This window comes from Nyctibius grandis, chromosome 2, assembly GCF_013368605.1.
Source record: "Nyctibius grandis isolate bNycGra1 chromosome 2, bNycGra1.pri, whole genome shotgun sequence".
Classification (NCBI taxonomy): Eukaryota; Metazoa; Chordata; class Aves; order Nyctibiiformes; family Nyctibiidae; genus Nyctibius; species Nyctibius grandis.
The window spans coordinates 112,789,796-112,817,076 of NC_090659.1; the positions used below are offsets into that span (position 1 = coordinate 112,789,796).

The 27,281-nt window shown below is 38.5% G+C and overlaps 1 protein-coding gene across 1 annotated transcript in view; it reads right to left on the bottom strand.

The window, feature by feature from the left end:
* Positions 1-27,281, bottom strand: part of CNTN5 (contactin 5) — a 294,289-nt gene that overhangs the window by 6,267 nt on the left and 260,741 nt on the right. Inside the window, exons 18-20 of the mRNA XM_068395332.1 lie at positions 22,555-22,625; positions 19,181-19,415; positions 8,062-8,171 (exon numbers count right to left, since the gene is read on the bottom strand). Coding sequence (XP_068251433.1) covers positions 8,062-8,171; positions 19,181-19,415; positions 22,555-22,625 — 416 coding nt within the window. The remainder of the gene's footprint in view (positions 1-8,061; positions 8,172-19,180; positions 19,416-22,554; positions 22,626-27,281) is intronic.

The following is a 27,281-nucleotide window of genomic DNA, read 5'->3' on the forward strand; positions in this document are numbered from 1 at the left end:
GGCCGCCAGTTGGACTTTGCCCCATTCACCACCACTCTCTGGGCTCGGCCATCCAGCCAGTTTTTAACCCATTTAAGAGTCCACCCATCCAAGCCCCAGGCAGCTAGTTTGTCTAGGAGGATGCTGTGGGAGACAGTGTCGAATGCCTTACTGAAGTCTAGATAGACTACATCCACAGCCCTGCCCTCATCTACTAAGTGAGTCACTTTGTCATAGAAAGAGATCAGGTTGGTCAAGCAGGACCTGACTTTCATGAATCCGTGTTGGCTGGCCCCGATGCCCTGATTGTCCTGCATGTGCCGTGCAATGGCACTCAGGATGATCTGTTCCATCACCTTGCCTGGCACCGAGGTCAGGCTGACAGGCCTATAGTTCCCTGGATCATCCTTCCGACCCTTCTTGTAGATGGGTGTTACATTTGCTAATTTCCAGTCAGCTGGAACTTCTCCAGTTAACCAGGACATGATCTTTGATGGTTCTTGGTCCATATTTCTGGTATCTGTACTGAGTTTATCATAATCTCAGAGAGGTTATAGAACTGAGCTAGGAATTTGACTAGTCTCTTTCCTCAGGGACCAAGTATTTGCATGGCATAACTGGAAAAAAAGCAGTACTGTCTCTTTTTAATGTATCTAGGTGACCTACACAAGTAAGATAATTCTCATGGGGCCTCATTTTCCCTAACAGGACATGTCACTAATGTGCCATTCAAAGACCTGTATTCAGCTTACCGTTATTCATGCTGAGACCTACGTGCATTTATTCCACATTTTGACCTTTTCTGTGAAGTTGGTTATTTCATAATAAGCTATTCATATTATATCTGGATAATTTTTCCTCTCAGAAAAAGGTCATGGACAATACAGCACTCTTGTGCATGTATCCCAGAAAATGGCGAACCAAAAAAACCAAGGAGTTCATAGGAAAATAAGACCAAAGTGTACAATGCTGACCTTTTATAATTGCCCTAGGACTACCATTAAAAAAAAAAAAACCTAGAAAGACTTGGCTGCAAAAATATACATTTGAGGTCATATCTTCACTTGAGTGAAGTGGCTCTGTTAACTTTGATTGAGGATTTATCAGTTTGTGCCAACTCAAAGTCTACTCTTTCAGTTGTAAAATTCATGTAAATATCTTTTTTTGTGTGCCCGCATTATCTCACATTAAAATACTGTTGCTTTAATTCTTAGATTAATTACAGCTTAGATAGTGAATTTAGCTGTAGTCACCACTTGTTGAAATAAGTGTGATTCACAGGTATTTTGCCAGCTGAATGCTTGACCAGCCCTGTTGGTATCTGAAGTAACACATAGTCACATCTTGGAAAGGAAAAAGAACCTACAACCATTTATTCACACACTAGGATTGAACCTCCAATGCTTATTATCTCTTGGGCAGACAGATTCCTTTCATTTTACTTGCAATGCATCTTTACGAACTTGACACTACAGTGATGAAAGCCACTTAGTATTAAGCACTGTGCAAACAGATAGCGAGAGGCAGTGGAGACCCTATCATCCAGTTAGTGAAGTCTGCTGAGGATCCAAGAGGGAAATGGTCAGAAAGGAAAAGTGATGTGCCCAAGTTTACATAGGTGGACAGTAACAGGGGTGGAAATGCAACTAAAGTACTGAAACCCTGGTTCTAGAAAGCCAGGAGAAAAATTATAAGTAGCTCAAAGGCCTCACTGTGGTAGTTTATTCACAGGGTGCACCATGTCTCATGTGAGTACAATATACAAGACAGTAGATAGCCTCCAGCTTTTGCACTGAAGCTTTTTTTTTAGTATAAAGAAGTTGTGAAAATCTGATTTTCCAAATATTGGTGTTAGGATTATGTAGATATTAAAACCTGATGAGTGTGGAAGAAAGCTAGGAGCATAACTCTCCACCACTGCTTATATGGCATTATCAGTTTGGGTACTAATTATATTTTGTGCATGTTAACTATGCAAAAATAACTATGGCATGTTCTCTACCAGTCCTTCTGCACCACATGATGAAGGTGGTCCCCTTGCAGGAATTAATGTACTGTATTAAGCAGCAAAAGCATGGAACGCAATTTGGCAGTGCTATTTCAGTTTCTTCTGGTGTTCAAAGCCCTCAAGTGTTTAGTCCCTGCTTTTAAAATTCCCCTTAAAGTTTTGCCAGGTGAGTTTGGACTTTGATCTCGAAGTATGCTTTTCTGTTTTTTTCTTGATGCATGCATGCATTTGTTGATGGACAGATAACTAAAGTAAAAAGTGATTATGAAAAAAAAGAACTCCAATGATTGTTGACTGAGGTTGTGGTAGGGGAACTTATGTAAATTTGAACTGAAATGAAGACACTGCCAATGTTTAAAAGTGCTGGACATATTTCTTAAAGCAGAGGGTTTGTTTATTTACACTTCTGTGTGTTTGGGGTTTTCTTAAATCTTGCTATTTTCTGTAATCTTAATTTATACTGCTCAGAAGGGATTTACCACACTTACAGTATGTTTTCATTAATGATAACGTTGAATATTGGTATAGCATGAAGCATAAATCACAGGAGTGTAGCCTATATTTTTAAAATGAAAGAAAAAGGAAGGGAAAAAAGCATTTGGTCTGTTAAATGCATTTTTGTTTGTGAGGTTTGAAATTTTTGCTGGGCTTTCTGTTGTTTTTCATCTGATTCCCAGAAACTTATCTCTTTGAGCTGGCGAGAAAGCAATAATGATATTTAAACAACTGAATAGAAGAGATGCAAGAACATACAAGCTGCTTTGTCCTGATAGTGGGTTAAGCAATCATTAAAAGTAAAACATCGCATTAAAAATGTGTATCCATCTAAAATTTTTCTCTGCCTGATACTTACAGACTACTTCCTTGAAGTTTCATGTTAAAAGGTATCTTAAATAATATTACTCTTTTTCCCAAATTGGTTTCTAGGGGATGCATAATAGTACTTTGGTATAAATTCGCGTGGTCTAGTTGCAGGCCCTCTTCTCTAAATTCAGTAGAGTCAGAGTTATTGTCTGGATACTCTTTCTGTTGACCACAGAGAATTAAAGCTACAAAGCAGGCATTTCAAGTAAGAGCCTGAATTAGGTAGGATGAATCGAAGTGGACAAACACACAAACTTTCCTGCGCGTTCCGATTGAGTTTTTACCAACATCAACAGTACTGACATAACTGAAAATGAACTTGAAGAGATATCAGAGTACGGAAAGTGCTAGGAAAGAAAGAGCGGTGAGCTGAAAGAACTGCTGCTAGCCCTAAAAAAAAAAATATTCAGATTTCATAAAAACTGTTTTAATTATCATTATCAGAAAACCTAACAGCTCCTTGAACTGATGTACTGCAGCCATGCAAATGTTAGCACTGGCACAACTGCAGCAGTAGATCCAAGCATGTAGGACAGGAGAACAGGTGCTTTTTGTGTCATCTGCTGATGCTTTTTGTATCATCTCAAGATATTGGTGTGACTGTCCTTCAGAACAAGATGAGAGGTTCCTGCAAAAAGGTCAATCAACCTCCGTTCCTTCCCTTTCACCAAAACAATTGCTGAATGAAAAGAAGAAAGAAAACACTGTTCAGTACTCCTAGGTTCCGGGGTCTTCTCTGGAGTAGCTTTCATCCTCCTTCTCTTTTCTCAGGTACTCTCTTCTCCCACATAGTCCTGCATGCACATGGGACTAAGACTGGTATTATACCTCAACCTTGAGGACTATAATAAAATACCTAGTCATATTTTCTTATGAAAAATCAGTAATTATTTAAGTTTCTGATTTTAGGTAATAGAAAGCTAGCAGTCTTGTAACAAACTATTTGTGATACAGACATTGCAAAGGGTATGGCTCTCTAGGCCCTCATGACAGATCTAGGGTGCGATCCATACCTTAAGGACTTGAAAAGCAGTGGTACTGATGTGCTACAAACTCCTGCTTATAGCCTTCAGGATTTTTGAGGGGTTTGCATATGAGTAACTTCATAGGCAAAATTGACTCATACATAAAAGATCCAATTGCTAATTTTGTGTTTGGGAAAATTCATTCATTCCGAATGTGAGGTCTGGTAAATTGGTATTCAGGCTGGTGAAACACCAATTGCTCTTTTTTTTCTGTCTTGCTTTACCAGCCTCTGGTAGAAATAACCATGTATTCTTTCGAAATTACTTTAAGGTATACTTCACTAAACTAAAAAAGAAACACATCCCAGTATCTTGTAAACATAATTTTCTGTTGCACTGTAAAAACAGATAAAGTACATCCAAGAAATAGCAAAAACTCTTGAATATTTCTCTTTGAAAAGACAGAATATGACATAAACAAGTTATGTCAAGTAGTCCTTTCTGAAAATGGCATTCAAGATTTTCTATTTTTTATACTTTTTTTTTGTTGTAAGTTGATTTTTTGATTAGGTTAGTCAAGCTGCTACCCCTTCGGGGAATTACAATGAAAAAGACTTGAGCTTTGTGATCTGTACTTAAGTGTTAGCCTTGGTTTTCTGGAAAAGAAAAAAGAAAAAAAAAAATCTGTTCTTCTAGACAGTAATTCTTTCCCTTCCCTACCAGTGGTGAGTGACAAAGAAAATACTGCCTAGGACTGAAATAGATTTTATAACCTTCAGGTTATGGGTTCTAAACAATAAGTATGAACCACAAACTATATTTTTGTACAATTCTGGCAAAGTTTTCAAGCTACTTCTACTTTGTCAGAGTATAGCTGACATATATTTAGTAAGGTCGGGCGGACAGCTGACAAATCTGCGCTGAAGTCAGGAATAATATGTGCTTTGGAAGATGCAAATGAGTACAGCAAACCTTGCATAAAACTCATGTGACATAACAGTTAACACTGCCTTTCAGGGATGACAATGTGAAATTGGACAAGTTACTTTGCCTTTCATTGCTCCTTACTACAAAGTGCAAACAGAGCTGAAGTAAAAGTGGGTCACTGCAAACTTGTCCATATGTAGTAAATATTCTGTCACTTTTGTTGATTAGAACCCAAACATAAAAAAACAGCCCCCCCCTTTTATAATGCTGTTGCTAAAAGGCCAGGAAATGTGAAGACTGTGTAGGAGGTTGTCATTGATGTGGTGACCACAGGCAGAATACAAATTGAGACATGAAAACAGAGTGGCTAGTCAGATTATTTTGCAATCAATTTGAATTGAAGGCAACATTTACTTGTGATCCACAATAATTCTACACTAGGAAAAAATTGTTGAAAAAAAAAATAATTTGCCTTTTTATCAAAGTCACTAGACTTCTGTACATTATCTATTTGCTATTTCTGGATTAAGGGAGTGCTACAGGCTATGATGTTCTGCACTGTAGTACATATGATAAAACTTTCAAAATCACTTTTAAAATTAAAGTTGTGTTCACAGAAGCTGAAGAAATTGAATCATATGGAAAGTGTAAAGCTGCTCCATACTTTTGGGCTTTTTTGGGGGGGAGTTTAACGACAGTGCCTTGCTATACAGAGTCCTTCCTTTTTTGCACTGAAGGGATGTTTTAAAGAGAAACTGTCAGCATGTTAGCAAAATTGGGCTGAGAGTTTGGACTTAGTGTCCCTAAGTGAATATAGTAATGCACTGACTCACTATACTAATCCTATAAGTCATTATCTCCTTTTTATGAAATCCTTCCCAAAAATAGAACTGAAAAGATCTAGCAATATTGTCCTTGGACTGCATTCTGTCCTGCTGAATCATGCAGGAGAGTAGCATTTACTTTTCTGTTTATTGAGTAAGGGCTGCTCTGATCATAACTCTTCCTGGGAATGAGGACAGAAAAGAGCAAACTACTCCCTAAAAGATTTGTATGTCAGAAAGCAGGCAGAGGAGATCTGGCTAAAAGAAGAAAGAGGGAAAAGGTGGCAGGAGGGAAGAAAAAAAGCACCTTCCTCTCCCCAGATAAATGTAGTACCTCAGAATGCTCCTCTAATTCCCTCATGGGGCGAGGTAGAAAGCAGCAGTGAAGTATTTTTATTTTTATATTTCATTTTTTTTCTGTCAACTGCAGGTCCCTGGCTTGAAATATTTACTCTGTAATCTTCATGCTGGAATCCTAAAATTGATGTACAGCACAGTGAGGAGAAAAATTATTAACAAGATTCAATGCTAAAAACCCCTGCTGTATCAATATCAATTTCCAAATTCATTCCTAAGAAGTCCATGAGAGAAGTAGAGCAGGTGAGTGTTCCAGTTGGGGTCAGAGTATGCTAACTCCGAGGGTCTAAACACTTTCCAAGACAGGAAGACCACCTCTGATATGAAGAGAGCCCACTGTCCTACCTGTAACAGCCACCTATCACTGGGACACATCTGTAGAGCTAAGGGAAGTGTTAGGTAACAAGCAGGTAAATGCAAAATACATTCAAGTTATGAAAGAGTAAGTTTCTAGATAAATCCTTTTCACTATTAGAAAGAAAATCTATTTTTTTAATTTTTAAAATATGTAAAAGAAAGTTAATAAAACATTTTGAGAATCAATGTGATTGATGGAATGAGGATAAGAGTAAAAATAGGTGTAATTTAAAAGACGTCAAGATATCTGAGAGGGTGTAATAAAACAGCCACCTTTCTGAAGAGAAAAAGACAGGGTGCAGTGAGTAAAAGGGTGCAGAGGATAAAAGACTGGCCTGGAAATTGAAGGCAAAGGTTAGTAACAAGTGGAACACTTCAACATGGAGAGTGATAGCATTTTGAGGTGCATATCATCTTTAACAGATACAGTTTTGTTCTCTTTATATGTAGCGATTCTAAAGGTAAAACGGTTAGACATCACTTTTGCTGCATGAAGCAAGCCAAGTTCAAAGAGGTAAAAACATGTTTAACGTAAAGAAGAAGTGGGGATAAAGTACAAGAGAATTGCAGAGCTTAGCATGGAGACATATATGGGAAAGAGACCTGGACAAATGAAAGACCTTAGGGGATACATCATGGTCACAGCCTGCTTGGACTGCGCTGGAGAACAATGCGGGAGTATCTAAGTATCAAGAAGCTACAGCAAATCACGTAAAATACACTAACTCACTGTGTCTAAGCTGTGGGGTAAACATACTGTCCTAGTCAAGGCCATCCAGCCTGAGGCCGTGCTAGAAAGTGTGGTGGCTCTGGTGCTGCCTGGGCACCTATGTTTCATTCCTAAGGCCATCAGTGATGGTCACCAGCCCCCAGGTCTTGTCCAGACATGCTGCCAGGGAGACACTCTGTGCTAGTATGTCACAAGGTGTCTTTAGACATCCATATCATTGGTATCTGCCTGACATCTACACATTTACCTTCTTTTCATTGTTACTGTAGAGAACCAGGAAAGAGTCAGCACCCTCTAAAGGACTAAGGCAGCTCAAATAACCTGGACCCCAAAACCAGTAAAGTGAGTCTAGCTGAGCTGTTTCATGAGGAGCAGCATAGCCTGAACCACAAGGTCAGGATGGGTCGTGGTAGCCCCAAAGGATAGGTTTAGTCCTAGATCTGATCTGTTCCTGGACGTTTGGATTGTAAACTGGATCCAAAGCTACAACTGGATCCCAAAGTGCGAGAAGGTTCATTGCCAGTGCTGGTTCTCTTTCCCAACTCAGGAAGGGCTGTCTCTAAGCAGAGCTTTATTTGTGGACAGTGTGGCTGCTGCTTCCCCGCCTTGACATCCGACCTTTTATGACATGCCCAGCAGATGTCCCCCAGCCACTGTAGGATGGGAGGACACAGATGGCAGAGTCTCTTTCCTTTCTCTGTGTTGATTGCTCTCGGTAAATAACAAGTTTGAACTGGGCAATTAGAGCTGGAAACAGTCAATACCTAATCTTCCTCAGCCTGTGAAAGAGGCATGCTGGGTCACTTGCAGTTCTTTCAGCAATTTTTGAAGTGCCAAAGAGATGTTATAAGAACTGGTGTTGAACAGTTTTCAAGCCCAAATAAATAAAAGATGTGCCTGTGCTACAGCTGTGACCGTTGTTCTACAGCTAGTCATATGTATGCTAAAACAAGCATAATTTCTATTGAAGTTTCACTACTACACATGTTAAGAGAATGCAATGCTAGCAAGAGCAACAAGACTTCTCATTATGATATTCTCTGTTCATACCTCAAATCCCTGTGGTCTTCCTAGACTTTCTTTAATATGTTTCCACGCAACAAGAATCTCTGATACAGACAAACTTGTAGCTTTGACATCGATGGGAGCAGCAGTAGGTTCTGTATTAAGAAAAATTGAAACAATAAACCTCCACTGTAACAACTTGTATTTATCAAAAACACTCCATCTGAAACTGTCATTTACTTCCTTTATTCTACCTTAATACTCACAAGAAGGTATGACATTATGGGGAACATGAAAAACTGAACAAGACGAAGAGATTTTTATTGTTGTATTTCTTTATTTGTGTCATGCTACATCAATATCTCATCACTGATGACAGGTGCAGCAAACTGTGATAGAATCTCTTGTCTATGATTTAAAAAAAAACCCCCTTTAATACTTGTAAATGCCCCCCCCCTCCACACAACCCTTTCATACGCCTTGATCCGCCTAACTTCAGCAGTAAATGGAGCATTCGTTCTCTTCCTGGCTTTTTAGTGCCAATCTGTCAGCTCAAGATGAGTAATACCTTGCTAGAGAAATTTTTAGGACAATGTTATTATGTCCTTGAAGTCACAGGCACCAGTGTTTGGGGCATGCCAGTGTCTCTCTGTTGTGAAGCATTTACCATTTTAGGCCTGGGATGTACACTTTTCTAAAGAAGGCATTAAGATGCAGGATTTGTCCCTCTGATTACCTGTTGTTACCATTGGCCCTATGTCCATGTTTCTATCTCCATGCTATTCATAGGACACTCTGCAGTCCTGACCTCCTGATTATCTGGAGCAGAAGACACTCCCTGCCCTCCAGCCAGGGCGGGTGTCCTTCAGTGCTGCTGGGGTATGGCCAGGGTGCACACTGGAGGCTTAGGGCTGAAGGATGCTTTACCTATCACACCTGCCCAACAGTGTTGCCACAGGCACGTTTCACTTTGCACTTTCATATCATTGAACACTTTACAGAGGTCCAGCTTCTTTCAGTGGTTGGAAATTGGGTAAACATAGAGATCTGCCACAACAGGCATGACGCCAATTTGTATCACCAGTTAGTGCATTGGGAGTGAAGAGTATGCAAAAATTATCAAATATCAAACTGAGACATGAGTTAAGGAAATCTTTTGGACCTTTTGCTTTATTACCTAAATATTACTGAAAATTTGCTTAAGACAAGCTGTGGAGACAGGGCTTGAACACAGACAGTCAAGCACACAGTAGCAGCATTTCTTCTCCATTCTGGTGTAGTTCATTTGCTCAGCAAAAAGGTGAATTCACATTCCCCCACAGTCGCAGAGTCTGCGCTTTCTTCCTTGGCCTAATGTTCCTCATTACATTTCTAATGTGTTGATCTGCTCTTGGAGGGCAGGCAGAGTTCTTGGCTTTTGTGTTATAGGGAGGCACATCAAAGAGCTTTCTAAAAAATGGGGGTTTTGGAGCTCATTTAACAGGGTTGCAGAAAAGGAGATTCCTTATGGAACAGCCTGAGTTAAAAACGATATATTTTTCTCAGTGACCAAACTCCCTTAGTAAGATGCCTAATATTAGTCTTGACTCATTAGCTACCCTCCATTCTCTGATCATATTGCAGGCATTGTTCTGCCACTGTTGGTCTACACTTTTTCTCTGACATGGCTTGTATGAATTTTTCATCCTTTTTGATGTCAGATTTTTGATGTTCACCGCTCTTTTTGATCTTTTTTATTTACTTCTGAAGAAAAGAAGCATTTCTGATGTGATGCAAAATGGTGTTCACCAACAACGAGTATTACTAATAAGTATAAAATATATATGGAACTTTTCAGGTAACAAAGAATAAAAAAAAATATCTCCAGGAATAAGTGAAATGATCTTCCGAATTCAGTACTGAAAGGATTGTGCTATGAAAAAATATATTCCTCATAATATGATTTTCTGTTGAATAGTTACACCCTGCTTTCTATTTTATGTGCTACTAAGATTTGTGTGGCAAAAGCTATTTTCTAGTTTTTGTATTACTGAAGAAATTACCTTGTTGTCAGAAAAGATTGCAGTGGGATAAATAATTTGAGATGTACACAAAATGTTGGTTGGCAGCCTTTACACTTTCTATAAATGTAGAAATAATTTCCTCTTCATAGCATTCACTATAGGTGGTTTATGTATTGCTCAGAATAGAAACACAGAGTATTTTCTGATATTTTAAAAATTGTTTTCAACAAATGGAGTAGAAATAGTTTGGATTTTTTTTTTATGTGAAGAAAATGCATTTCTTACATATCCAGTAATTATTCACTGCAGTTTCACTGATATTAGACATTAAGAATGTATGTGTTCAGCAAAAGAACAGAAATTATATATTTAGGAATAAGGTATGTTATGACTGCCTGAAAGTTTATGGAGACTAAATAGCATTTGTTATTGATTCTGATAAGATTAGGTCCATATAATTTCTGGTGATATAATACAATCTGTGGTTCACTCCAATGTCATGCTTTATTCCGTGTGTCTAAAACTAATGATAAGTTTGACAGGTTCATTAGGTTTTTCTATAATGATCACTGATGTTATAACCATATTCTTTTCTTAATATCTTGGCATTATGCTAAACCTATTAGTGTCTGTCTGAGGTCATACTGATTGAAAAAAGAAGGGCCAACATCTTTAATGGTCCTTTTAATATTCCTTGATTGAATTAAAGATGCAGCATGGCAAGTTCTCAAAAGGCTGTGTGCAGTGTCTGTGAAACATTGTCTTTTCATGTGCTGCTTTCACACTTTAAGGAAACATGTTCAATCTGTAAGCCTTTGAGATGGCTATAATAAAGCAGGACAAAGAATTACACTAATTGCATTGATCTGATGTTCAATCATCAGATTGAATTCTGAATTTTGATACTGGCAAGTAAGTGAAAGAAGAGTTAGTTACTAGCCCTCATTGTGTTCTCCCTGTTTCTGACTGTAAACTGATTTGTTTTTCTGAAATAGTAATTCCCCAAAGATTTCCACATGATTTAACTTAAAAAACAAGTCCAAGGGCCTGTGCGTATTTATGTTATTTTAACTCTCCTGTGGAACAAGAGCCTAAGTCAGGACTCCTCATCCGATCACTCCAGGAAGGATTTTTACACACTCCCCTAATTCAAAATCTGAGCTCTCATTTGAAGCTAAGAACCTCAACTTGGGCAATTGCATTGTGACTGCAGGCAGTTCCACATAGTTGAGATTTTGGGACTTCAGCCAGGGCCTGTGACTGGGATAATTCCTTTATGTGGAAAAGTCCACAAAAGAGATCTATCAGGAGGGAAATCATGAAGAGTTGTTCCTCTTGTGTCAACCTATAGATAAAGAAAGTGGTAGCATTTGCTCCCTTGCTGGAAATAGCTACCAGGAGTATCTTCCAAATCAGAGAAGCTCCAGTAAACTGTTTCTATTCCTGAGAAAAGCCAAGGGACATTATGCTCAGCTCCACCTCTCAGCCTGTTTGGTGTGTGGTGGCATGGCTGCCTGCAGGATAAGACCGTCTTCAGAATCTTGTGTTAGAAAGGGAAAAGATGTCCGATGTCCAAAACACCAAAAATGAGATGACTGTTTCCTGGAGAGGCCCTTGGACTTTACACTTTTCCTCAAATCCGTTCTGTTTTCACCTTCTCTCTGACCACTGTGTTTTCAGAGGACATAACAGAGAAAAATTAGAAGGGTGAGGAAATGAGCTAGGAGTGAAACAGTGATCAGGCCTGCAGACCTCTACCCTGGGCCTCTTCTATTTAGTGTTGAAATGCCCTTACTTGTCAAGTAGTGCTTATGAAGCCTACTCCCATAACGTTGCTCTTCTTCGCACTTGCTCACAGCATAGATCCTCCTGCGACTCTCCCTTCTCCATGGAATAACTCTGATTTATGGCACAGTGGAGAGCCACAGGGGAATAAGGAGCTGCCTTATTCCATGAAGGCTTACCTACACACAGCTCGCTCATCTTGGCATGCGAGTAGAAGCTGGACAAGCGGACTGATAAAATTCAGGCTTTGTTAAATTAAAAGTTCAGAGAAGCATTGCCATCTTCATGAATATAAATGGTTCATTGGCACCAAGTGACGTGGCAGCCAGAGTTATCCTCTGCATGTGAGGAGGGGATGTGCCTATTATATTGACTGCACATTTGGCTTCCCATGGGGGCTAGTGGTATTAATCAAAGGAATGCTTAATAAACTCTTACATGTCAGGATTGTGATTTCATTCTTTAAAAAATCAGTGGCGACAGCCCTAGCTGAACTTTTACAGGATCTAATCCAGATGGATCAGCTGGCTGAAACAGGAAATAATCCACTGTAGTTTACAGCTAATATGCCGATTTATTAATTTTCAGGTTCACCTAAACCCCAAGTAACTCAGCTTTAGCTATGAAATGAACCACAGAACTTCACTTCATGAATGTAAGATTTTAATTAAAGACACAGAGGCTGTACTTAAAAGTGTGCAATCGCATATTCTTTCCTCTAAATGAAAAGGAAAGGGTAATTTATTTGTTTGAATAAGGGCTCAGGGTGAAAAGTGAGGGGAGGTGGGCCTAACCAGAACAATCCTTCACTCTGCAGTGTATTGTTTAATATCACGTGATCCGCTAGCTGGCCTGACACAAAACTTCTTAAAGTTATGAAGGAACAAAATTGCAAAGGCTGTTAAATGGCACTTTGCGTCTCAGATAACTGAGAGCTTTCGTTCTCCATTGGCTCAATGAATTAGTACAAATCCATACAAAGCAAGGACAAAAGCTCTGTGTAATATCATTACATCTTGTATGTATTACAGAAGTGCATCTGGGTTCCCTCAGGAGGTTTAAAACAGCCAGACTGAGAGTCTTCAGGCTTTACCTTGTACTGCTCAGGGCTCTCTTTTTCATATCTAGAAGTTTTTAGTAGTATTCACTACACTGTTTATCAAAATTATAGAACTTTCAATTTTTGTGAAGGTAGTTTTGTAAGTGCCTGAAGGAGAAGATAGATACTGAAACTAACAGAACTAATTCTGTATCTCCCTTTATGGCAATCATTAAAAAACCTTTACAAAAGACTTAACTCATCTTGAAACCAGTTGTGTTCCCTCTTTCTCCCAGAATTTTATTTCTATTTCCTTTTATATTCTCACCTATTTCTATACTACATGTATGCTAATTCTTATTTATTCTTGTGCTGATAGGGTGTGTCTATACTTGTAAACTAAACAGGGACAGGGAGACAAGGCACCAGCCTGAGCATGAACATACAGTTGTCCATAGCATGAAATAGTTAGCATGATCCGTGGTAAAGTATTGACTCTGGCCAATTAATGCTGCCCCAAAATATGCCCAGGAATATGCTTGTGCCTGGCCAGGGGTAGTTCCCAGGAGATGTATGGATGCAGTCACCGTCTGGAGAGTGACAGTATTCAAGTTTGTAGATGTGAACTCTTTTTGACCAGTTGGCTTCAAAGATAAAGAATATGTGGCTTGTTTTATTTGCTAAAAAAAAGATATAGCATCATTGTCCTTCACCTTTAAAAGCTCTCACCATCCGTAATAATTTTCCTGATTTGCAGACAGCGTCTTATCCAAACTCAGCCTTTTTTTACTAGGACAAAAGAAACAAGCTCTTCTAGTTTCTGCTCATTTCCTGGTGATCCTGTTAGTCCTTTGAACCTGTATCATCTTGATTTCTTTGTTGAGCGTGAGCAACCTGAACTGTAGATAAGATCTTAGCAAAGCTTTGTGATAGTTTTATCACAATGATGCCCTGATACGAATTAAAACACAGAATCACAGAATCATTAGGATTGGAAGGGACCACTAGAGATCATCTAGAAAACATTTAAGTCTTTATTGTGTATAAGTTCTAGCTATTAAATTCCCATTTTGTAATGGACTGGCTTGTTACTCCTCCTTATGTACTTGACCTAGCAGTTATATATCATTCATGTTCGTTCCCCTCTAGTCCTCTAATTCGCATTTTTCCTATGTCCTCAGATCCTTCCCTGTATTGACAGTGCATCCTGAAGTTGTAATAACAGCAATATCATAACAGGCTCTTCTATTAGCATTATGAATATTAAATATATATGATCTAAGACTGATCTTTAAGAAATTCTGCCATTAGCCTTCCAAGCCTTTTGCAAGTCTGGTGGTAAAGGTATTTTTTTTATGGACTTCTATAGAAATATTTTTTTTTTCTTGATAGATTAACTAAAATTTATTTTTGCCAACTGTTACTTGTTTTCATTATTTTGGGATGGAAAAGATCTCGCCCCAGGTCCTTGAGCATATAAAGGGGACTAGCTCTCACCATCCATGGCAGTCATGAATAGAAAAATAGATTAATTTTAATTTAGGGTACATTTAAACAGCAAATTCTGTATTGCTTAAATTGGAAAGGGTTGAATTTCTGAGCACTGGACAATACCACAAGTTTTCACTACAGATGTAAAAATTTGCAGACTTTCACATTCTTATTAGCTATCCTGTCTATATCATCTAATTTATTCAAAATAAATGATAAAGTATTTCATTATTGTTGGTCCATTCCTTGATTATCTTTAATATCAATACCTTCTTTACTTCACATTTTATCCCGCTTTATATACTTTCCTAACTTTTAAAAAATCTTTTATCACCTTAATTTTTGTCAATACTTTTGTTATTCTTATCCTTTTCATTATTTGGATTTTATTATGTATGCTTTTTACTTGTTCTGAATATCTTTTAGTGGGTACATCTCTAGATCCTCAGATATAATGTACTGCCTTAGAAATGTACCATTTCCTGCGGTATAAACTTCAGGTAGATTTTACATCTTTGGCTCAGAGACCTTCCAAAGCACTTTCAGTTCTAGTCTGAACTGTTAATTCCAGCTTATTAAATAATTTCCTGCTATTTAATGATGACTTGTTCCACTGTTATTTGTTATGATCAGCTTTTCTATAGTGTCTTAATTATTCATCAAAACAAGATTATAGTACCGTTATTTCTTCTCAGTCAGACTGGATAAAGAATCTGCTAATTATCACAGCCAGAACACAAGATCATTAGTTGTATTTACTATCCAAACTACTCTGAGAAGCTAAATTCTCTTATAAATAACAGTGTCCTGTAATATTTATCTAAAATTAGAAAGGTCTTTCTCAGCATCCAAATTTATCAGGGCCATCAGCACCTAACCTCTAGTTTGACTCCAAGTTTCTTTAATTTTCCTTTTCCAAAATCATGCAGAACCCAAGGATATTCTGTTTTATCCAAACGCTGGTTTTGTGTTTCCTCATATGTTATCACATCAGCAGCATGTTATGACATCCAACCATTTTTACTTTTATTTTGTCTTTCCTATGTAGCTCATACTTTGTCTAGTCATGCTTCCTAAAGCAAGTCTACCTGGCCATCAGTCTTATCAGTACAGCCTTTTCCATATTCTTGCAACCATACCGTTATGCTCTCATATTTCCTTCTCCATTGCTATAATTCTGATTTTCACAGTTTTCTTCTTCCAGCGAATCAAAACCACACATAGAGATTGTATATGATTTCCCTGATACTGAAAGCTTGTATTATTAGTCTTGGCATTATTAGCCCCTCAGTATTTAAGTGGATTGTAGTCAACAAGAAAAATCTCCAAAGGATATATAACTGTTAAAACAAACAGTGCTTAAAACTGCTTTTGTTCATGGCTTTATTTTCAGTATCTTGTGCCTTTACAATTTTTGTTCTCTATGCGTGTGCACTGAAGTTTAGTGCTTTGTTTGAGTATGTTCTACAATGAATCTGATACCATTATTTTCCTGGCAGAAAGTACAGTCAGAAGATTTCTTCCTGCTCTGTTCATGCTCCTTTTCAGCCCCAGACCTGCACATTGCGACCTTTCTTCTGGCAGGCAGCCTAACCTGCTGTGCTCTGTATGTGCTCTGCTGTCTCCTTCTCTTATTAAAGGGTTCCTTTATGAAACGTTCAGGCTTGTCTTTCCCCAGTGCTGGAACATGTCTATTGTGTCCTTCTGTTCTCCCTTCTTATTGAAGATAATTGTGCATCTTTTTTTCTGTCCTGCATCTTCTGTGTATCATCCCCATTACCTCTTCAGAACTGGTCCCTGGCTCTCATAATCTCTTTAACTTCACTAAAACATCTAACCTCTCTTTTTCTTCTTCTCTTGATTGGTTGCTTTGTTCCTTTCCTAAGGTCTCCAGGAAAGACTCCTCCTTCAAACTCTTCTGCCTCATTAAGCCATCTTTTCCAGAGGGTCACATTTGCTATTTTTCCTCCTGGGTTATCCAGCTAGTTTTGTACAACCTTTTTATCTGCTTCTCCATTCTGTTCTCTATTCCTCCATTACATTCATCTGCATCTTTAGCTCCTAGATTGTCACTCCCATGAGCTGCATCCTGGTGATGTTTCCTGTGAAGTCAAAAGGCCAATGAAGGAGAAGAAATGTCTTAAAACATCTATAACCAGTCAGGCGTATTTCCCCTGTCAACTTTGGGTTATTGCCATCATTGATCCCTCAGTAACCATTGTTGTCGTATTATCTTCTAAATATCTGACTTAGAGATAGACATAAAAGGATTAGCCCCTCCAGGTAGTTATGGAAAAGCACTCAGTGTTTTGCTTGTGTTTGCTGAGATTCTTTACTCACTACAAAGTAATTTTTTAAGTCTTTTGCTTCAGTCAGAGACACTTTATGTAATAATCATAGGTCCGTCAGTTGTGTTCACAGGGGATAACATCTTTCTCAATACCACCTGCAAAGCTGCTTGCCTAGGCACAACTCACAGCCACCACAAATGCGGTTACAATGCAGATCAGAGAGCACATGATTTGCAGTCACAGTCACGCAGACAAGAGAGTTGCATTCATTCTTAATAAATGAAAAATTTCTTCCTTGTCCAGAACCTGTCTTATGCAAACTCTTGTTCTTTTTTTCCCGTGTGCTTAGCAGAGGCACCAGGATTTAAACTTCCTTAGACAAATTTGTTATGCCAGTAAACAACTGTAGATCCATCTGTACATGTAGGAAACCTTTTAATATGTAACATAAAGTTTCCTTAACTTTTAATGATTTTATCGTATGCCTTTATTCTAGATGTTTGCAGAGCAATGAATTGAGTGGGTGATGAAAATCAAGTAAGATAAGGGTTTGCTGGATCAGCCCTAGGACCATAATATATTGTACTGTCAATCTTTATTTAATATCTCCTCTTCAATTGAAATCCTTGAGAAAATGTGCCTTCAGTTCTTTACCTCCTGAAGTGTGAAAGTTCATGCCTCTTTCAAAACCAGTTCCCTCTTTTTTTCATAGCAAGCTGTAATGTCTATTGTCCTCTGTCTCCATATTGCCCAGAACTTAGCTGTAATAAACTCTTTTGTTGTTCCTTTAAATTTTCAGTATATCACCTAGGGTTATTCTGGAGAAAAGCTTTTTATAAGTTAATTTTGCACTATATTGTCACAGCATCCCATATTTTTTCCTCAAATGTAAGTCTTATAAAGTACTTATCCTCTTAAAATTCCTCTTGCCAAAGGAAACATAGAGAGATTGAATTAGCAAAGCTCTGATGGGTCTGTACTTACAAATAACTGAATTATAATCAGAAAAGTTGGTTTCTAGAGATAGTCTCTAGGAGCTAGAGAGAAAATTAATTTTAATAATTCTATTCAGATCATTTGTAAAGTTCATATTTTAAAAGAAATGTTAGAAAAATTGATTTATATATTACTGATTATTCCATTTCCAGTCTTGTCCAAATAACAAGCAAAGGGCTACTTTTTACAATTCAGCATTCAGCTTTTGTTAAGATAGCTTTTGCTATTTAAAAAAAAATCCATTAAGGTTTTGTCTCCCTTCCCTTGCAAAACTCTATTTTTATTGAACTTGCTGATTAGAATATGAAATTGTTAAATAATAAAAATATCACCATCGGACTCACAGTATCATTTTCCATTGGGGAACAGGCAAGTCAACTGTAAAAATGTCCAACTTGTACCAGGCAATTTTTGCATTTTAAAATGTAATTGGTTTTATAATAATATGAATACTTGGTAATGTTGATCCAGCAGTGGAACACAAACAAATTACTGGAACTGCTTTTAGCATTTCCAACCTCTATAATTACTGTGAGAGAATAGTAAATAATCTCTGCTACATCATGGCTCCAAAATTACACATTTATTGTGGGCTTATGTGTAATAACATTTAATGTTTTTCAGCTTCACATGAAATACCATTATCTTCACTTTATGTTTTTGTAGAGATAGTGTGAAATTCCTCCCACCTGTACTAGGACTGTACTTATTTTATTCTCTTAACAGGAGGCAGTGGGATAACTCAAAGATAGTATAGTAAAGAACTGAAGTATATGACTTCCACTAATGGAGCTGCTCAAAATGTTCCTGTGGATAAGATTTATTTACCTTTTGTGTGCATGGAAATTTCCATACACTGTCTCCTGTCAACACAGAACAACTTTTAACAGTACAAATTGTTCTTTTTTTTTTTTTTTCCCACAAAATACTGTTGAGAGTTATATTAAGGTGACATAGTAATTTTCCAGGAATATTTTTCATTTGTTCTGTTGAACTACACATTGAATATTTGGACATTAACATAAATTCAGGAATTTTCTACAAATGAACTAAAAAAGAGAGAAAGTAATAGGAAAAAGAGAATAAAAATAAGAACAAAACTGCATTCTGTGCACTTTTAGTATCCATTAGCCAGGAAACGAACATTCATAAGTGGATTTATTTAGTCTTTGAGGTGTTGTCTAATTAGCTCATCAAAAAGTATCATGAACCTCAGAAACGTTAGAAAATATCATACTTCCTTTGCTAATTGTTAGAGTAGCCCAGCTTAAAGTTAAGACTACAGATTTCATATTAGGGATGAACCTTCATTAAAAGAGATTTTTTTGGTTAGGACTCATGTGGCTTGAAGTCTATTCCTAAACTTTACCACTTGCTTTCTGGGTAACCTTGGCAAGTTAGTTTGCCTCCTTCTCTGAAAAACATCTTTAATATTACTTAGCATTTCTGCAAAGAATTTTGAAATTTAAGATTGAAAAAGCGTGGTATAATAGGACATATTATATAAAAATAGCTTGATATAGTTCATAATATACAAGTTAACTTTATGTTGAACTGACCTCCTTCAGCTGAGCAGATGACCATAATAGGGCTGAAGGGACCATCTCCTTTGTTGTTGTAAACACCAACTTTCACCTCAAAAGGAGTCAGAGGTGGCACACTTTCATCTCTGTAGATAAACTTTGAGGCATCTGAAGATGTCACCATTTTTTCCTTCCAGCCACGTGTTCCGTTGGGTCTGAAGGCGACAATATATCCAAATCCTTCTCCATTCTGAAACTCTTCTGACACTGGCTAAAAAATAAAGTTCAGGTAATGATCAGATGTGGTTTTATTAATTTAGAAAACAGTGTTTCAGTGGCTGACCGTAATCTAGTTGCTTGTGTGAGGGTCATCCCTTACAGTTGCATTATAGGATTTTACTTATCATGCCTGGTTACACATAAGGACAATTGCTTCTGAAGAGGAACCTTGTAAGAGAGTTTCTTCATCTAATCACCATAGTTAGGTCACTGTCCTATGATTGAATAAACTCCTGCACTCAGAAAGATTTTTTTCTTCTTTATCTCCCACTTTGTGGTTAATGCTTTGATCATCGGTCTGTTAGTGGAACAGCCTCTTCAAGTGACCTTGTTAAAAATACAGAGCAGCATATTGTTGAGGGCTCCTAAAATATGATGTGAGTGACAGTTACTACAGTGGCACTCTCTTGGGTTTTAGGTGCTGGTTTGTCTAATTTCTGTATCCAAATGGGGTGTCAAATCTTAGGGATTTAAGTCTAGGGTTCAGTTTGAGACTTAGGATGCAATGTAATAAATCTAGTTGTCCTAACTCTCAAACTGAGTCTTGGTGGAAAAAAAAAATCTCATTTGCTTTTCTCTTCTCAGAGGATCTGTGAAATTAGCCACTTAAATTGGGACACATCTGCCATAAGCAGGCAGTCAGCAAAGGGATTTATCTGTTGAGAGGCTGAGCACTGCAAAAGCTAAATCTTACATGTCCAGCTCAAGGAATGGAATATTTCATGCTAATTTACTGCCTACATTTCTTATAAAGTCAATGGACTAGTTTAAGAATTAGGTTATGTTTAACAGCTGTCAGCATATTAGGCCTATGGGAAATGCTGAAAAAAGAGTGTCTAAACTCCCTCTATTGAAGTGCCATCTTAGATCTGCAGCTAATGTACATATGAATAAGGGCACAGGGGACACCAAATCCTCTCCCCTCCACATTGAAAGTGAATGTTTCATCATCAGGCACCTCACTTGCAGACACCATTTTCTACACATCCTTCTGAAGCTATGCACTGTGCATCCAAAAAAACAAATAAATCATGACTCCAAAGGCAGAGGAGGCAAAAACAAGATAGTGATTTGAGTTTGAAAGAAGCAGCCTTGCATCTCTTTGCAATACTTTTGGATTTGGCAGTAAGCAGTTGCTATAAAAGAAGCCAGAAATACAAGAGAAGTAGTAGAGCCCTGGGATTTCACTGCAAATGCTAAATGCACAGTCTGTGAATTAAAGCTGTGTGAATAAAATTTTGTTTGAACCTGCTGAGTATAATTCAGGAGCCTAGGTATGTTAGTCTTTTTCTGAATTCCCAGGGACCGATATACCATCTCAGGATCTCTTCAGACTTCGCAGTACCTTGTGGAATTCCTGCTGCCTGTGTAAGTCCAATAAGACTTTTTTGGATTCTGCAAAAGCACAGATTGACTGTGCTGGAGTTATGCTAACTTACCCTGTGGTTGTGCCTTATGGAAATTCAGTAGCTAAACCACAGTAGTCTGTAGTGAGTTGTTGGAGTGTTATCCAACGCACTAGGATTAGTTCTTTTGCAGAAATTTCAACACTTACTTTTAATTTCATGTTTTTGTGTGTTATGCTCTATCTTTTTACCATCTCTTGAAGAGAGACAGTGACTATAATTAGAAATAATAGCAATCTTTCAAACTACTAAAAAATGTAAATGTGCCCACTTCACAATTTATGTTCGACACAGATGAAATACCATGATGTTTCTGTGATCTTAATTTGATTAATGACTTTATGGATTTTAAGAAGTATGTGAAACAGTAGTGTGCTGAAAGTATTAACCGTAGGAAGAACAGCACTACTTATTGATTTAAACGAAGAGCTAATCAGAAACAAGGGAGAAGGATCGAAACCTTCTGCCTTAATGGCAGCTTACACTCCTTAGCTATAAGTGAAGAAGCATCAACTGGCTTTTGTGGAAAAAAAGTCGATATATACTGAAATTTATGTTGTGAAAATTGCTAATTCTTAACTGTCTGTTGTATCTGTATTGCAGGATGGGATGCCCATGGGTATCTCTTTTCTTTTGGAAGAAAAATTTGACCCTTGACAGAGAGGGAGGTAGAACACGCTCCAGTAGTCCCCCACTCCAGTCACCTGGGGACCACTATAAACACACTTAATATGAATACTACATACTAATATATCATATTAGGGACTGGGATTAGGCCAGTTTGCATCAGATACAGTTCTGGTCACCTGATGTTTTTGTTTGGGATTCAGCAAATTCTCTCCCAATAGAAGAGATGCTGCTGTTGATAGTTATAGACTACAAAGCAAACTGAAACCAGCTCTGTCTCAGCTGTCTCAGGTAGCTGGTGTTGGAGAAGGCAGATGCGCCAATAGAAGACAGCTTCTTCAGATGTCCTAAAATTTGCTGTTTTAAGCAGTTAGTCAGAATTCTGTGTGTCTCTTACCAACTGAATCTCTCCTCAAGTTGGCTAGGCTAAAACTTTTTTCATTAAAACCCTATGTCTTTATTTGATGGATTTTTTCTTAGTTTTATATATATATATATATATATATTTTCTGAATCTGAAACTCTTCATGATGAATCTAGAAGTTTTGAAAACTCCTCAAGAAAAGTTTCTGTTCTACTGTGTTATTTATGATTAGCAGAGAAAGCAACTCCCACTCCTCCAATTGCCCACTAGCACAGTCATACATGCGTGTTGCATCTTCCATCATAAATATCTTCTCAAAATAAAGGTCTGTTTCAGGTCTTTATTTTTATATTTTTATGAAATACTTAAAAAAATAATTCTTTATTAATTTAAGTTTTAAAAAAGTTACAAGGCTTTCCTTCTCTTCTGTTAGCTATTATTTAATCTGGTATAGCATTTACATAAGATCCAGAATAGTCAAATCAACCCAAGCAGTAGATCAGGTGCACAACTTTGGTGCTGCTGCTAGGTTGGTTAGATACACCATAATGCCCTCTACTCAAACCACATGAAAATGCACATTACTTTGAAACTTTAGAACATATTTAAAGAACAGTATTTTGTGTTCATGTCTTACCAAGATTTGCTGTAAGGAAGCCCCAGTACAATACTCTTTACTTTGCCCTCAAAGAAGTAAACATGAAACAAAACCTTTAATCAGAAAAGTGCCTTACCTCCCATGCTATTACTAATTCATGTCGCCTTCCACTTCTGCCACTTACATTAGCTGGAGGTGTCTTTGGAACTGTGAGCAAAAAGGAAAAAAAAAAATAAAACCCAGAATGTCCAAGTTATTGAAGTTTTCCCCATAGTAATAAGTTTCTGCAGAAGACACGAGGCTGTTAAATCAGAACAGAAATAACAAACATAGCATTCTGTGGCAAAGAAAATTTGCTCAAGTTTCATTTCAGAGAATTCCACAGTCAAGCTGGTAAACTCAGAGCATAAGCTGAGAAGAAAATTAATATTAGAATAAAAAGCTGTTTAAGCACTACATCTTGTGCAGATTAGTCAAAATTTCAATGTACAGATCATCTGAGAGACAAAACAGGAATTATCTTGTTAACATTTGTATTTTTTGAATAGACAACTCAAAATCAAACGCCAGGGAACCTGACATATTTCAGACTTCAGGTAAAATCTTAGGACATAAATAATATGTCTCTACATGGAGCCAGGCTCTTCTCAGTGACATCCATTGACAGGACAAGGGGCAACGGGTGCAAGATGGAACACAGGAGGTTCCACATAAATATGAGGAAAAACTTCTTTACGGTGAGGGTAACCGAACACTGGAACAGGCTGCCCAGAGAGGTTGTGGAGTCTTCTTCTCTGGAGACATTCAAAACCCACTTGGACGTGTTCCTGTGTGACATGATCTAGGTAATCCTGCTCCGGCAGGGGGATTGGACTAGATGATCTTTCGAAGTCCCTTCTAATCCCTAACATTCTGTGATTCTGTGATTCTGTGATACTATTTCCCAGTTCATTAGTGATTTAGAATGTTTTGGTTCTTGTAAATCTATTCCTGTATGCTTTACTAGGGACCCAGTTTTCAGAAATTTTAAAGTAACCAGCCTCAAACACCTTTTAATGCCTTATCATTTCTTGCAAAATGCTGGAAGCAGTACTAACCACTGTTCTTTAGAAAATGAGACCACCATTATGGCTTTAAAAGCACATATAAGGAGCTGATGAAATTCTTGAAATTAAATTATAACTGTCATCGTCAGTGTGAATTGGGGTATCACATTTTGTAAAACTTCAGAAATCTTAATTGTTCCATTGGAATTGTATAATTTCTTTCAACTGGTGTCTCTAATAAAGCTCCTAAAATGACTAATGTCTTGAGTTTATTTACTGTGAGCAGGTAACACTTGCATTCCTTATTTGATTAAATATGTCCTAAAATATAAACTTTCTCTTTTCTTCCTTACAGTAGTACATAGGTCATTGGTAGAAATGTACTGTGAGGCATTAACTGTTAAGGCCTTATTGCATGCTGTTTAGGTTATTTATTGAGTAGCACTATGCCTTTGAACTATACAAAGAAAAATACATTTAAAAAAATGTACACAGTCCTCTCTGTTTCCCATGTTGATCATTAACAGCTTAAGTTCAATGAAACTGCAGTTTTTACTAGCCTGGAAGTTCACATAAAATTTCAGAATTTGTTTGTGTAGTGTCTTTTTGAACTCTGAACTCCCCTTTAAAGAACATAAGCTCAGTTCTGTTTTTTCTCATAAATGATACAAACCCACAAAGCTTAGGAGTTGCTTCTGATTTACACTCTTGGAAATTAGGTAAGAGCCCTTTTATCTGTGGTTCTTAGCAGACTGATAAGGGAGATTTCTAATGTGTGAAACATGTCTCTCCAATAAAGCTGGGTTCTTCTGGCAAACATGATGCCTTTGAATTTTTCCTTCCTTTCTTCCTTCCTTCCTCCCTTCCTCCCTTCCTCCCTCCCTTCCTCCCTTTCTCCCTTCCTCCTTTCCTCCCTTCCTCCTTTCCTTCCTCCTACACACATGCTAAATGATGTCTTTCATAGTTACTCACTGCTGAAACCTCTTGACTTCTGTATAATCAGATGATCGAATTGCTTTGCAGTTTAACTTTAGCTAGTGGGAAACCAGGTATCCAGCCTGAGCTTGTAGTCCAGGCTCCTTCTCCAGTGAATGCAGAGCTTTGGGGTGGTTCATGTCATCCAAAGATAAATGTCTAAACAATGGACATGATTGTTTAGACTCTATTGACTAGAGACATGAAGTAGTTTAAACTAGGATCTAATATTTACATGGCAAAAAGTTACTCGAATTTCCCTTTAGGAAACAAAATTATACAATACTGAATGGTGAGGAATTGGCCTTTGGATAAAGAAAATAAAATAGAAACATTCGGTGTGATGAATGTTCTACAACGAAAAGATGCAGATGAAAAATCATCTGCCAGTTAATTAACATGCAAAAATGATGATATAATCTCTAATGGAGCATACCTAAACCTTGTTTAGCACTCATTTTTCTCTTGCCTTTCTAAGACATTTTTGGTTAAGTTATAAAGATAAATGAAGTTTTTATGTAGGTGCCATGTTACTGATGAGAGAGTATGCTGTACTCCTTTGAAGCATCCAACATGATGGACTTATTTAACCAGTAGTGTCCTCTTTCTAGAGTTTTCTTGTTAACAGCTTTGCAGACTGAAGCCCTATTTAAGTGAATAAACATTAAAAGAATAAAACTGTCAAAACGATGAATTTCTTTTGCACCAAACTAAAATGTGCATTCACACAGTGAAACTCTATCAAATGAATAACCATTAAAAGAACAAATGTGTCAAAGGAATAAATTTCCTTTGCACTGCAGCAAAGCAGAGCATACACTGTTAGAGGGGGACATTTTGAAATGAGTAACGGTTAAGGGAAGAAAAGTATTAAAAGAAAACATTTTTTGCCAGGCACTGAGGTTATATATTGGCAGCCCTTTCAGGAGCATCACCTTTATATCAGTGTTATATCTGAATTTACTCACTTGTAGCCTAAGTTTATTGACATGCAGTTAGTGACTTCCCAAACTTCAAGTTGTTAATTCTTGGCAGTGACACTCATGGAGACGCACTTGCACCAAATACACAAGTATGATGACTAAACTTGGCTTCTGAACACAGGATCCATGTGCCTGGGGGACAAGGACATTAGGACCTCTTTTCTTTAGTGTTTATCTTTTCTTTAGTGTTTTCTTTAGTGGCAATGTAGGCCCACTGATGAATGAGGTGGGGGCCCTGGAGACAGAGGATAAAAAGAAGGCAGAGTTACTGAATGCCTTCTTTGCCTCTGTCTATACTGCTGGAGGCTGTCCTGAGGAGCCCCGGACCCCTGCGGCCTCAGAAGAAGTGAGGATAGAGGAGGAATCTGTCTTGGTAGATGAGGGCTGGGTCAGGGATCAATTAAGCAACCTGGACGTCCATAAATCCATGGGCCCTGATGGGATGCACCCGCGGGTGCTGAGGGAGCTGGCGGAAGTCATTGCTAGACCACTCTCCATCATCTTTGCTAAGTCGTGGGCAACGGGAGAGGTGCCTGAGGACTGGAGGAAAGCGAATGTCACTCCAGTCTTCAAAAAGGGCAAGAAGGAAGACCCAGGTAACTATAGACTGGTCAGCCTCACCTCCATCCCTGGAAAGGTGATGGAACAACTTGTCCTTGGTGCTGTCTCTAGGCACATCAAGGATAGGGGGATCATTAGGGGCAGTCAGCATGGCTTCACCAAGGGGAAGTCATGCTTAACCAACTTGATAGCCTTTTATGAGGACATAACCCGGTGGATAGATGATGGTAAAGCTGTGGATGTGGTCTATCTCGATTTCAGTAAAGCGTTTGACACGGTCTCCCACAGCATCCTCGCAGCTAAACTGAGGAAGTGTGGTCTGGATGATCGGGTAGTGAGGTGGATTGTGAACTGGCTGAAGGAAAGAAGCCAGAGAGTAGTGGTCAGCGGGACAGAGTCCAGTTGGAGGTCTGTGTCTAGCGGAGTTCCGCAAGGGTCGGTTCTGGGACCAGTTCTATTCAATATATTCATTAATGACTTGGATGAGGGATTAGAGTGCGCTGTCAGCAAGTTCGCTGATGACACAAAACTGGGAGGAGTGGCTGACGCACCGGAAGGCTGCGCAGCCATTCAGAGAGACCTGGACAGGCTGGAGAGTTGGGCGGGGAGAAATTTAATGAAATATAACAAGGGCAAGTGTAGAGTCCTGCATCTGGGCAAGAACAACCCCATGTACCAGTACAAGTTGGGGACAGACCTGTTGGAGAGCAGCGTAGGGGAGAGACCTGGGGGTCCTAGTGGACAGCAGGATGACCATGAGCCAGCAGTGTGCCCTTGTGGCCAAGAAGGCCAATGGCATCCTGGGGTGTATTAGAAGGGGTGTGGTTAGCAGGTCGAGAGAGGTTCTCCTCCTCCTCTACTCTGCCCTGGTGAGGCCGCATCTGGAGTATTGTGTCCAGTTCTGGGCCCCTCAGTTCAAGAAGGACAGGGAACTGCTAGAGAGAGTCCAGCGCAGAGCCACGAAGATGATTAAGGGAGTGGAACATCTCCCTTATGAGGAGAGGCTGAGGGAGCTGGGTCTCTTTAGCTTGGAGAAGAGGAGACTGAGGGGTGACCTCATGAATGTTTATAAATATGTAAAGGGCAAGTGTCATGAGGATGGAGCCAGGCTCTTCTCAGTGACATCCCTTGACAGGACAAGGGGCAATGGGTGCAAGCTGGAACACAGGAGGTTCCACTTAAATATGAGGAAAAACTTCTTTATGGTGAGGGTGACCGAACACTGGAACAGGCTGCCCAGAGAGGTTGTGGAGTGTCCTTCTCTGGAGACATTCAAAACCCGCCTGGACACGTTCCTG